This window comes from Bos indicus x Bos taurus, chromosome 12 (genome assembly GCF_003369695.1).
Source record: "Bos indicus x Bos taurus breed Angus x Brahman F1 hybrid chromosome 12, Bos_hybrid_MaternalHap_v2.0, whole genome shotgun sequence".
NCBI classification, from domain to species: domain Eukaryota; kingdom Metazoa; phylum Chordata; class Mammalia; order Artiodactyla; family Bovidae; genus Bos; species Bos indicus x Bos taurus.
This window is the reverse complement of record NC_040087.1, coordinates 70,874,571-70,887,027: the sequence shown is the minus strand read 5'-3', so window position 1 is coordinate 70,887,027 and position 12,457 is coordinate 70,874,571. Positions and strand designations below refer to the sequence as shown.

General features: G+C 41.5%; 1 protein-coding gene across 3 annotated transcripts in view; it reads right to left on the bottom strand.

Annotated features, from left to right (window-relative positions):
* LOC113902485 (multidrug resistance-associated protein 4-like) overlaps positions 1-12,457 on the bottom strand; it is a 157,691-nt gene that overhangs the window by 46,458 nt on the left and 98,776 nt on the right. For 2 of the 3 annotated variants that reach the window (XM_027557822.1, XM_027557821.1), the window contains exons 24-25: positions 9,357-9,457; positions 7,571-7,762 (exon numbers count right to left, since the gene is read on the bottom strand). The exons of the other annotated variant lie outside the window; for it this stretch is intronic. In XM_027557822.1, coding sequence (XP_027413623.1) covers positions 7,571-7,762; positions 9,357-9,457 — 293 coding nt within the window. The remainder of the gene's footprint in view (positions 1-7,570; positions 7,763-9,356; positions 9,458-12,457) is intronic. 3 annotated transcript variants of the gene reach the window in all.

The following is a 12,457-nucleotide window of genomic DNA, read 5'->3' as shown; positions in this document are numbered from 1 at the left end:
TTTTTTTGGATGTGTTCTTAAAGATACAAGTTCACATATTTAAACAAAATGGGATTAATGTGAACATACTGTTATATGTGCTTTCATTTCATATTTCATAAAAATTTACATTAATTGTTGCATAATATTATAGTACATGTGATCATTTATTTAACAAATCCTCTACTGCTTGATCGGAGAAGGCAATGGCACCCTATTCCAGTAGTCTTGCCTGGAAAATCCCATGGACGGAGGAGCCCGGTAGGCTGCAGTCCATGGGGTCACTCAGAGCCGGACAGGACTGAGCGACTTCACTTTCACTTTTCACCTTCATGCACTGGAGAAGGAAATGGCAACCCACTCCAGTATTCTTGCCTGGAGAATCCCAGGGACAGGGGAGCCTGATGGGCTGCCATCTATGGGGTCACACAGAGTCGGACATGACTGAAGCTACTTAGCAGCAGCAGCAGCAGCAGCTACTGCTTGATATTTATGCAGCATCAAACAGTTAGCTATTATAAATAACTGTCTTAAATATCCCTGAAGCTAAATCTTTGCAAACAATCTGAATCATTTTCTTCACATAAATTCTCAGATGTGGAATTGCTGAGAGTCAAATATGAACCCCTTGAACAGCAAGTATGAATTCGTTGGACAGCAAGGAGATCAAACCAGTCAATCCTAAAGGAAATCAATCCTGAATATTCATTGGAAGGCCTGATGCTGAAGCTCCAATACTTTGGCCACCTGACACAGAGAGTCAACTCATTGGAAAAGACCCTGATTCTGGGAAAGATTGAAAGCAGGAGGAGAAGGGGAAGAAGGATGAAATGGCTGGATGGCATCACTGATACAATGAACATGAACTTGGGCGAACTGCAGGAGATGGTGAGGGATAGAGAAGCCTGGTGTGTATCAGTCCATGGGGTCACGAAGAGTCAGGCATGACTAGGTGACTGAACGACAACAAGGTATGAACATTTTCAGGAGGAAGCTGTTAAACTGCTAACCTACCCCCAGAAGTATAATTTCATTTTCTGCTCCCATCCATTTCCCTGCATGTTCACAAATCCAGGTGATATAGCTTTGTTTTAATCAACATCAATTTGATTCAAAGAAGTGGAATCACTTTCCCAGGATGTCTTGCTGGAGACATAACAGCTCCTGGCTCCCCGTCCCCTGCACCTGCCTACTCTGGTCCATGTGCTCTCACTTCTCAGATTAAACTTCTGAATTCCAGCTCAGCACTCAACACTCCACCCCAGGATGTCTCTTCTACAAAACTGTCCTTCTAACCTCTCTATTCTTCATGTACATGAGTCAGCTTCCTTGGCATCAGTAGGTAGTGGTGAGGGTTGAATATAAAAATGTGTGTTACACACTCTGTAGTTCATTTTCCTGAGTGCTTTGCAGGTGTCTATGTCTTCATTCACTGTATCAGGACATCTTACTTTTGCTTATGCTGGTCCCACCTCCTGGAATGCCTTTCACATGCATTCCCACCTGCTGAAACCCTAACGACACATCTCTAAGTCTGTCTCACATGTCTAATTCCTTGGAAATGCTCTCCGTGTCTCCTCATGTGGGTTTGTTCCAACTCTAAGAGATGTTATGTCATTTTTTATATACATCTATAAAAACTGTGACCTTGTTCTAGCTTACAAAGCTAATATAGCCATTTTCTTGTTTCTTCAACTAGACTGTATATGTTGACATCAGGATCTGTATTGGATTTGATTTTTTCCTATTTGTATTACCTGTGGTGCCCTGAGACAAAGAAACTTCCACTGGGAGCTGAGATTTTTAACTCAAGCCAGAGAAATTTATGGGAAATCTATTACCATATTATTTAGGTATAAGATAAATCAGACAGAGACAGACACAGCAGATGGATCCTATAGCCATAAATACAACTTCAAATGGCCAACACCTCATTCTCATGGGACAGACACCACCTTCCACAGCATAAGTGGTTACGGTCATTTTACACCCTATGAAAATGATGACAATTTTTGTCCAAGTATTTACTCTTGGTGCTTTACATGTCTTATCTTAAACTGTACATCAGGCCTACAGGTTACATCCTTTGACTTCCATTTTGCGTAAGAAAACATTTAGGCTTAGATAAATCAGTCTGTCTGAATATCAGAGCTAATAAGTAGCAAGATGCGACTCAAATCCACATATGTTGGCCTCTTTTCCATCTGCTGATGGGCCTCCTTATCCCCTGGATGGCCTGACAACTTATCATGCCCCTCTGTGTAGACAGAACAGAGAAAGTGGGGAGAGGTGTAGTTGTAGTTAAAGGAACAGGCCTACCATAGAGATCTTATGGTCAGAGAGTTAAAGCATGACGTGGACACAGGCATATATGTGGCGAGTGAGAGTGAAGAGGGTACCTGCGGGCAGGTGGACCAGCCATCAGCAGGAAGAACCGGCACCCACAGCCGGACTGAGAGAGAAATCTGCATAAGTGGGACACATGGTGCCTGGGGAATAGGCCAAACAGACTTCATGCCCTGCTTGGGGCAGAAAGACTCATTTTTGATCCCATCAGGTTGTGAAACAGCCGAATATACACTGCTACATGGGGCTGTCTCTGACTCCAGGTCCGGGCAGGGCTGAGTCTGTGGGAAATCCCTCCAGTCCCTGCAGGAGACTGATGTGGGGAACGACAGACAGCAGGATGGAAACTACCTGTAATGAAGACAGACTCCACTGGAAAGACACAAATAATGTGATGTAATCACACAGAATTAGATTATAATGTAAAAGTGCAATTTATAGAGCATAAAAGTAAGTAAATCTAGGGCCACAGAACATTCTAGAGCCTCTTGCTCAGCCACAACAGAGATTTGGGAATTCTTGAGTTCAAATTCAAACTGTCAAAGAACATTTCTTGAGAATCACAGGTTATCACTCATCAAAAACTGTCCATGGGAGAGAAAGGAAGAGGTCATGTTCAGATATGAATCTGAGTCAAGAGGTCTGGGTGAGCCTGAGACTCTGCATTTCTAAGAAGCTCCAGGAGAGGCAGGTGCTGCTGGCCCTGACACCACAGTCTGAGACACTGGGAATTAGGAAGCCAGCAAGGGAAGGGGATGATCTGGGAGTGAAGGGAGCGGTTTTTAAGAAAATATTATGTAAAAAAGGGAAAAAGTAGTAAACTAATATTTTTGTACATTATAGCATGGTCTACTAAGCATCTGTAAACTGTATCATCCAAATAATAGCTGTGAGCAAAAACAAAGCAAAATCAATCTACCTCAAGAACTGGACAATACTTTATTGTTCAGGACTCTCTAAAATGATCAAATCAACCACAAAATCATCTAAATGAAAAATGAAGCCCATGTTCAGACTCTAACCAAGAAGTCTAGGGTGTTATTTACCTCATGTTTATTTATTTATTTTATGTTTGGCTGTGCTGGGTCCTGATTGCTTTGCACGAGCTGTCTCTAGTTGTGACAAGTGAGGGCTACTCCTGCAGTACACAGGCTCCTCACTGAGGGGGCTTCTGTTGTTGCTGAGCAAAGACTTCAGTAGTTGTGGCATGTAGGCTCAGTAATTGTGCAGGGCTTAGTTGCTCAGTGGCATGTGGAATCTTCCCAGACCAGGGATTAAACCAGTGTTTCCTGCCTTGGCAGGCAAATTTTTATCTGCTGCACCACCAGGGAAGTCCTAGTTCTTTATTTTCACTTGCTATTTGTTCTGTGAATTAAAATTCTGCATAGTACCTACTATACTCTCCTATTGACTGTAACTTCTAGGAATTGGGATAGAAGAAGAAATAAGGGAAAGAAAATAAAGTCCCCCTTCTGCTGGGCTGGCTCACTCCCATGTCCCCATCCCCCACCCTCCGACAACAGCCTCTCTCAATCAAATCCAACACCAAAGGGGTGTCCTGGAGTGACTAGGGCTGGGACAGGTGAACAGGAGACCGAGCCTGGGATGTACACAGGCGGAGTGAAATCAATTCATGAACACACTGCCAGGGTATAATTTCCAAACACAGAAATGAAGCTAACAGTGATACTGAGAGTGGACCAAGTAACAGATCAAAAGTCAAGTTACTAAATTTATTAATTCAGTCTCCAAATTCATTTCTCCCTCAAACATTTTAGAATCTCAATGATCCTATGATTTACAGGTTTTAAGAAGGAAGAAGAAGAATCTGTTATGTTTCTAAGTTGTACTACAGAGTTTCTTAGATAATTCATATTTTATGGCTTTGGGGAAAATTTAAGACAAGTACAGGTTAACAGAATTACATTTACAACAGAAAACCTGACAGACACATTGTCTGAGTGTAAGTAAACATCACACACAGTGCTCTGAGGGAAAGATTGTATCAAGAGCTGTGATTAATATTTTCCCGACACAGTAGTTCACCTTTTTCCTGACCTACAATGGAACTGGAAATAATTAGGACCAGCTTTTGCCCTGTGACTAACTGAAGCTGCTCCCTGGGTAACATTTAGGCATTAAATTGAATATTATTTTATGTTACAAGGGTTTCATTCATTCAGTTCAGTTCAGTCACTCAGTTGTGTCCGACTCCTTGTGACCCCATGAATTGCAGCACGCCAGCCCTCCCTGTCCACCACCAACTCCTGGAGTCTACCCAAACTCATGTCCATCGAGTTGGTGATGCCATCCAGCCATCTCATCCTCTGTCATCCCCTTCTCCTCCTGCACCCAATCCTTCCCAGCATCAGGGTCTTTTCCAATGAGTCAACTCTTCACACGAGGTGGCCAAAGTATTGGAGTTTCAGCTTCAACATCAGTCCTTCCAATGAACACCCAGGACTGATCTCCTTTAGAATGGACTGGTTGGATCTCTTTGCAGTCTAAGGGAATCTCAAGGGTCTTCTCCAATACCACAGTTTAAAAGCATCAATTCTTCAGTGCTCAGCTTTATTCACAGTCCTAATCTCACATCCATACATGACCACTGGAAAAATCATAGCCTTGACTAGACAGACCTTTGTTGACAAAGTAATGTCTCTGCTTTTTAATATGCTGTCTAGGTTGGTCAGACAGGGAGGCCTGGCGTGCTGCAATTCATGGGGTCGCAAAGAGTTGGACACAACTGAGCAACTGAACTGAACTGAACTGAGCTTGGTCATAACTTTCCTTCCAAGGAGTAATTGTCTTTTAATTTCATGGCTGCAATCACCATCTGCAGTGATTTTGGAGCCCAGAAAAATAAAGTCTGACACTGTGTCTGCTGTTTCCCCATCTATTTGCCATGAAGTGATGGGATCAGATGCCATGATCTTTGTTTTCTAAATGTTGAGCTTTAAGCCAACTTTTTCACTCTCCTCTTTCACTTTCATCAAGAGGCTTTTTAGTTCCTCTTCACTTTCTGCCATAAGTGTGGTGTCATCTGCATGTCTGAGGTTATTGATATTTCTCCCGGCAATCTTGATTCCAGCGTGTGCTTCTTCCAGCCCAGTGTTTCTCATGATGTACTCTGCATATAACTTAAATAAGCAGGGTGACAATATACAGCCTTGATGTACTCCTTTTCCTATTTGGAACCAGTCTGTTGTTCCATGTCCAGTTCTAACTGTTGCTTCCTGACCTGCATATAGGTTTCTCAAGTGGCAGATCAGGTGGTCTGGTATTCCCATCTCCTTCAGAATTTTCCACAGTTTATTGTGATCCATACAGTCAAAGGCTTTGCATTAATCAATAATGCATTAAATTATAGCTATTTTCCACTAGATGGGTCTGTGGGGTGGTAGGAGTTTTAAAGAGCAGTTCTTTCAGTTATTTACAGAGTTGTCGTGTGTGTGTGTGTGTGTGTGTGTGTGTGTGTGTGTGTGTGTGTGTGTGTGTGTGTGTGTGCTGGTTTCTGCTTGCTCACACCTGTGTAACTCACTCACCCTCACAACCAGCAGTCCCTCAGTACTCTCTCTGTGCCCTGCAGAATGCTCCTTTCTGGGAACAAATATGAAAACAAGATGCTCCCTGATTTTACAAAGCCTCAAGGTACTATGAGATACAGATCCCAAATTACAAAGCACGTCACAGGTGCTATCTTTTCTTTTATTTATGATAAAATTCACATAACGTAAAATTTAACTATTTTACCATTTTAAGTGGTTAGTTTGGTGTTTAGTATGTTCACATTGCTGTGCAACCAAGCTTGAGAATTTTTTTCTGCCTTGTAAAACTGAAATTCATACCCATTAAATAAACAGCTCCCCATTTACCCTCCCCCAGTCCCTGGAGACCACCATCCTACTTCCTGTCTTCTTGGATTTTACTCTCTAGGAATCTCACACAAATGGAATTGGAGTATTCATTCCTTTTGTGTCTGGCTTATTTCATTTAGTAAGATGTCATCAAGGTTTATCCACAGGTCAGAATTTTCTTCCTTTTTAAGGCTGAATAATGCTTCACGTAAGGATTTAGTTCCTTCCAACTTTTGGCTGCTATAAATATAGCTGTACCATAAATGCTATCTTGAAAGAATATATAAGACACTAAGGAAGAACTGAGGGTCTCAGAGATGCACTAGGATTGACTCAGAAAATGAGGAGATTTTCACCATCCAGATGACAGAGGGCCTGGGTCTCTGAGGCTGAGGGGCAGCATGTGCACTGGGAACAGGGAGGACCTGGTGCTTTGGGAGAAACTACACACAATCCGAGTTCAGGGCTGTGTGTGTGTCAGACAAACTGGCTGCAGAGGGGTGGGGAAGAGCTCCTAACACCTTGTCCAGTTCAGTCTCTTCTTCAAGATTTTGTCCTGATCCCAGCTGAGGGCCTCAAACTGAGTGCAGAAGGAACATCACAAGCAGACATGGATGTTGACAGGTCCAGGTCACAAGCCTCTCTGCCGTCTCCCACACAGATCTTCTCTGATCCCATCAATTTGCTTTTGACTTTGAGCCAATCTCTAGACCTTGCCTCCATCTGATACCATGATTCCTCACTGCTGACTGGGTTATTATTGAGGCTCTTCTCTGGTGGACACAGCTCACCCCATGGCCCCTGCTGGAGTGGACTTGAAGCTATGCTATGGTTCCAGCAGCAGCTCACCAGGCCAGTAAGGATCAGATCTGTGCTAAAGAAAGCAGCAGTTTGTGGTGGGAGGGCAGGGGGATGGCAGCTCAGTGTGGGTGAGTGGAGGACAAGGCTACAGGAAGGGCTAAGGGACAGAGAGGGAGGCTGAAACCACAGGGCACCATGGGAGGAGGAGGAGATCTCAGAAATACAAACAAGAAAATATGGAAAGGAATGAAATATTGGAGGGTTAGGGCCAGGAAGACAAGGCTGACGTCCCAGACTTTGTATGAATAATCAGATGTCACATATAGTGTTCTGAGTCAGGTTAAGATGGAGCCCTGGATCCCAGGACCCATCAACCATTATGAGGGAACTTACAACACAGAGAAGAAATTTCCTGGTATCCCCATTCCATGGTCAGTTTCCAAGAAAGATTCACCTACAATGTCACTGATCTAATCTGCATCCATTAGGAGGAAACAGTCCCCCTGACACACTGCCAAAGAAGTCAAGAGCCGATGTGGTGCTAAATCTTTAGCCAGATTTTAAAAAGGCAAATGGCTTAAACTAACCTTTTGTCCTGGGTAAAATGTTGGATACACGTTCCACAATACCAGAGGCCCATCCGACATATGCCTGAAGTTCACATTGTTAAAGGAAATCCTTCCCATGTTGGGCCAGAATGGCGGTGGACGATACTCAAGTTCCCAGGATGCTTCTTTCACAAGGTCTGTGTATTCAATCACCCTTTCTACTGAAATCATCTGAAACATGTATGACATCTCATGAGTTAGTATCAGAGGGTCTTGTTTATGGATGTTCAGAGATTGTAAATGAAACCTGCTTTTATATAGTTCAGAACAACCTAGATCTCAGCATCCACAAAGGACAGAAGTAGGAGTCTGATAAGGCCTTGGATGATTTAAAAACTTATTCATCATCTTCAACTCTTTTACATACGACTATTTCCTTCAATTTTATACTAAAGCTAAAAAATTAAAGAAATGCATGGTAAAATTTTATTGATCCTCCTTTCACATCTGAATTTAAAAAAAAAGAATATTTTCAAAGAAAATAATACTTTTGGACACCAATTAGTAATGTGTGGCCACAGAAGGGCCACGTGTTACAGATGAACAGAACTGGATGGTCATCAAACCTCATTTTAATAATCAGTGATTTTCTACTCTGTTATGAGCTTTCCTGATAGCTCAGTTTGTAAAGAATTTGCCTGCAATGCAGGAGACCCTGGTTCAGTTCCTGGGTTGGGAAGTTCCCCTGAAGAAGGGATAAGCTAACCACTCCAGTATTCTTGGCCTTGTCTTGTGGCTCAGCTGGTAAAGAATCCTCCTGCAATGCAGGTGACCTGGGTTTGATCCCTGGGTTGGGAAGATCCCCTAGAGAAGGGAAAGGCTACCCACTCCAGTATTCTGGCCTGGAGAATTCCATGGACTATACAGTCCATGGGGTCACAAAGAGTCAGACATGACTGAGGGACTTTCACTACTTCTATTCTGTTAGAAGAAACATATGGGAAAATTTCATTTTTATTGTTTTTCTCCCTTTAGGAAAAGGTACAAATTTTCAAAAGCGTATAATGTTTCTTCTAAAGAACCATGACTCCACACCTTAGAAAGCATATTTTGAGAGGGAGCCTATCCTATCCGGAAGAAGGGCCACCAGCAAATTCGGTGTTCAACACACACAAAAATAAATAATAAAATGGGGGATGGGTGGAGGAACATAGTAATTAAATAAACCTCAAAATATTGGATTATTTTATTTTACCAAAAATGAGGAATTACCCATTAAGAAACAAATGTAAACAAGCTGCTAAGAAATTAGCTTATATTGTCTCCAGAATTTCAGAACCTCCCTCCTACAGGAGGTTGTATTTGGAGACAGTTTGTGATGAATACAAAACCTTCTGACATGGCATACACATGACTGAGAAAAATATGTATATATTTTATTTTACATTAACTTTAAGCACATGGAAAGTGAAAGTGAAACTTGCTCAGTCATGCCCAACTCTTTGCAACCCCATGGACTGTAGCCTGCCAGGCTCCTCTGTCCATGGGGATTCTCCAGGCAAGAATACTGGAGTAGCCGTTCCCTTTTCCATGGGATCTTCCCAACCAAGAGATTGAACCTGAGTCTCCTGTGGCTCCTGCATTGCAGGAGGATTCTTTACCTTCTGAGCCACCAGGGAAGCCCTTAAGAAGATGGAGGAGAATGTAAAAAACTTTGTAAAATGATGTAAAAATAACAGTTTTATTATATTACATAAGAATTGCTTTTATGTCATATAACAGCAAGGAGACCTGAAAAGGCTAAGAACAGAAAAATAAACATCACCATGTTCTCAACTTCCGCACTTTGCCTGACACACCACTGGAAGATACTGGTAAGTGTGATGGTTAGTGACAAGACGAGGCCAACATGCCCAGCATCCAAAGCTAAATGAGGAAGAAGAAGAAGAAAGTCAGTCTCCTTCTCAACCCTTCACACAGGTCCTTCTGTCACTCTACAAAGAAGACACCTTTATTTTTATGATTTTTATTTGAGTGCAATTGATTTACAAAATTGTGTTAGTTTCAGGTACACAGTAGAGTGAATTAGCCAGACATATATATAATCTGCTCTTTAAAAATTATTTTCCCACATACATCATTACAGAGTATTAAATAGAGTTCCCTGTGCTATACAGTAGGTCTTTTTTAGTTAGCTATTTTATATATAGTAGTGAGAAGATTCCTTTATAATATTTAAATCATTTGCTAATGATAGTATTACTCATAATATTACTTCTGTTGTATGAGACAATAATAAAGTTAAAAAAAACAAACAAACACTATGAGGGACTTCCCTGGTGGTCCAATAGCTAAGACTCTGAGTTTCCAATGCAGAGGCCCAAGTTTGATTCCTGGTCAGGGAACTAGATAGATTCCATATGCCACAACTAAGAGTTCACATGCTGCAACTAAAGTCCTGCCTGTTACAACTAAGACTGAAGATACTGCACGCCCCAACTAAGACCCAGTACAGCCAAATAAATAAGTAATTTTTAAAAAATATTATGAATTTAGAAAGAACTAACAAAGCTGTTAAATGACAGAGGATGAAATAGTTGGATGGCAACACCAACTCAATGGACAAGAGTTTGAGAAAACTCTGGGAGTTGGTGATGGACAGGGAGGCCTGGAGTGCTGCAGTCTATGGCGTCCCAAAGAGTCAGACATGACTCAGCAATTGAACTGAACAAAGTTGTTGTTCAGTCACTAACTCATGTCTGATTCTGTGTCTCCATGGACTGCAGCACACCAGGCTTCCTCTTCTTCGTTATCTCCTGGAGTTTGCTCAAACTCATGTCCATCGAGTCAATGATACCATCCAACCATCTCATCCTCTGCCACTCCCTTCTTCTCCTGCCTTCAATCTTTCCCAGTATCAGGGTCTTCTCTAATGAGTCAGCACTTCTCATCAGGTGGTCAAAATATTGGAGCTTCGGCTTCAGCATCAGTCCTTCCAGTGAATATTCAGGGTTGATTTCCTTTAGGATTGACTGGTTTGATCTCCTTACAGTCCAAAGGACTCTCAAGAGTCTTCTCCAAAACCACAGCTTGAAAGCATCAATTCTTTGGCCCTCAGCCTTTTTTAATGGCCCAGCTCATACATCTGTTGACAACTCTTACATTACTCCTGGAAAAAATAAACCTTCACTATGTAGATCTTTGTTGGCAAAGTGATGTCTCTGCTTTGTAATATTCTGTCTAGATTTGTCATAGCTTTCCTTCCAAGAAGCAAACGTCTTTTCATTCATGGCTACAGTCACAGTTTGAAGTGATTTTTGGAACCCAAGAAAATAAAATCTGTCACTATTTTTAATTTTTCCCCAGATGGGACCAGATATCATGATCTTAGTTTTTTGAATGCTGAGTTTTAAGCCAGCTTTTCCACTCTACTCTGTCACTTTCATCAAGAGGCTTCTCACTTTCTGTCATTAGAATGGTATCATCTGCATATCTGTGGTTATTGATATTTCTCCCAGAAATCTTGATTCCAGCTTGTGTTTCATCCAGCCCAGCATTTTGCATGATGTATTCTGCATATAAGTTAAATAAACATAGTGACAATATACAGCCTTGTCATTCTCCTTCTCCAGTTTTGAAGCACTCCATTGTTCCTTGTCCAGTTCTGTTTCTTCTTGACTTGCATACAGGTTTCTCAGGATACAGGTAAGATGGTCTGGTATTCCTATCTCTTTCAGAATTTTTCACAGTTTGTTGTGATCTACACAGTCAAAGCCTTTCACATAGTCAATGAAGCCGATGTTTTTCTGGAATTCCCTTGATTTCTCTATGATCCAGGGAATATTGGCAATTTCATCTCTGGTTCCTCTGCCTTTTGTAAACCCAGCTTGTCCAGCTGGAAATTTCTGGTTCATGCACTGCTTAAGTCTTGTTTGAAGGAATTTGTGTATAACCTTACTAGCATGCAAAATGAGTTCAATTGTATCATAGTTTGAACATTCTCTGAGATTGCCTTTCTTTAGGATTGGAATGAAAACTAACCTTTTCCAATCCTGTGGCCACTGTTGAATTTTCCAAATTTTCTGGTATATTAAGTGCCACACTTCAACCGAATCATCTTTTAGGAGATTAAATTGCTCAGCTGGAATTCCATTACCTTCACTAGCTTTGTTCGTAGTAATGCTTTGAAGTTAAGGTCCACTTGACTTCACAGTCCAGGATGTCTGGGCTTAGGTGAGTGACCACATCATCATGGTTATCCAGGTCATTAAGATCTTTGTTGTACAGTTATTCTGTGTATTTGTGCCATCTTTTCCTAATCTCTTCTGCTTCTCTTAGATCCTTACCATTTTCATCCTTTATCATATTAATCCCACCTAGATTGAGATACACTTGACAGTATAATATAGGTGAGGATGTCATTGCTCAGATTTTTATCATTATGCTTCAATTATCATTATGTAATTTCACTTTCTATGTCCAATGTATCTGCAATTGAAATCACAAAAACAAGACAATGGATTTTGCAAAACTAGACAATGCTTTTAAATCTAACAAATTACTCTCATTTTTGCATTAAAGACTGTGATTCAGGGTTATTGTTATGGAATAGTGAGGGATGGTGAATTCATGACACACATTCCAACAATTGCTCATTTGTGACGCACACAGCAGTGAGGATACGGTTTTTGCTAGAGACTCTTTCTAACACCAGTACACCAGACCCCTACAACCAAGAGATCCAAGTAGCCCTAAAGCTAAAACCTATAACCTAAATAGTCAGTTCAGTTCAGTTGCTCAGTCCTGTCTGACTCTTTGCGACCCCATGAATTGCAGCATGCTAGGCCTCTCTGTCCATCACCAACTCCTGGAGTTCACCCAAACTCAGATCCATCAAGGCGGTGATGCCTTCCAGCCATCTCATCC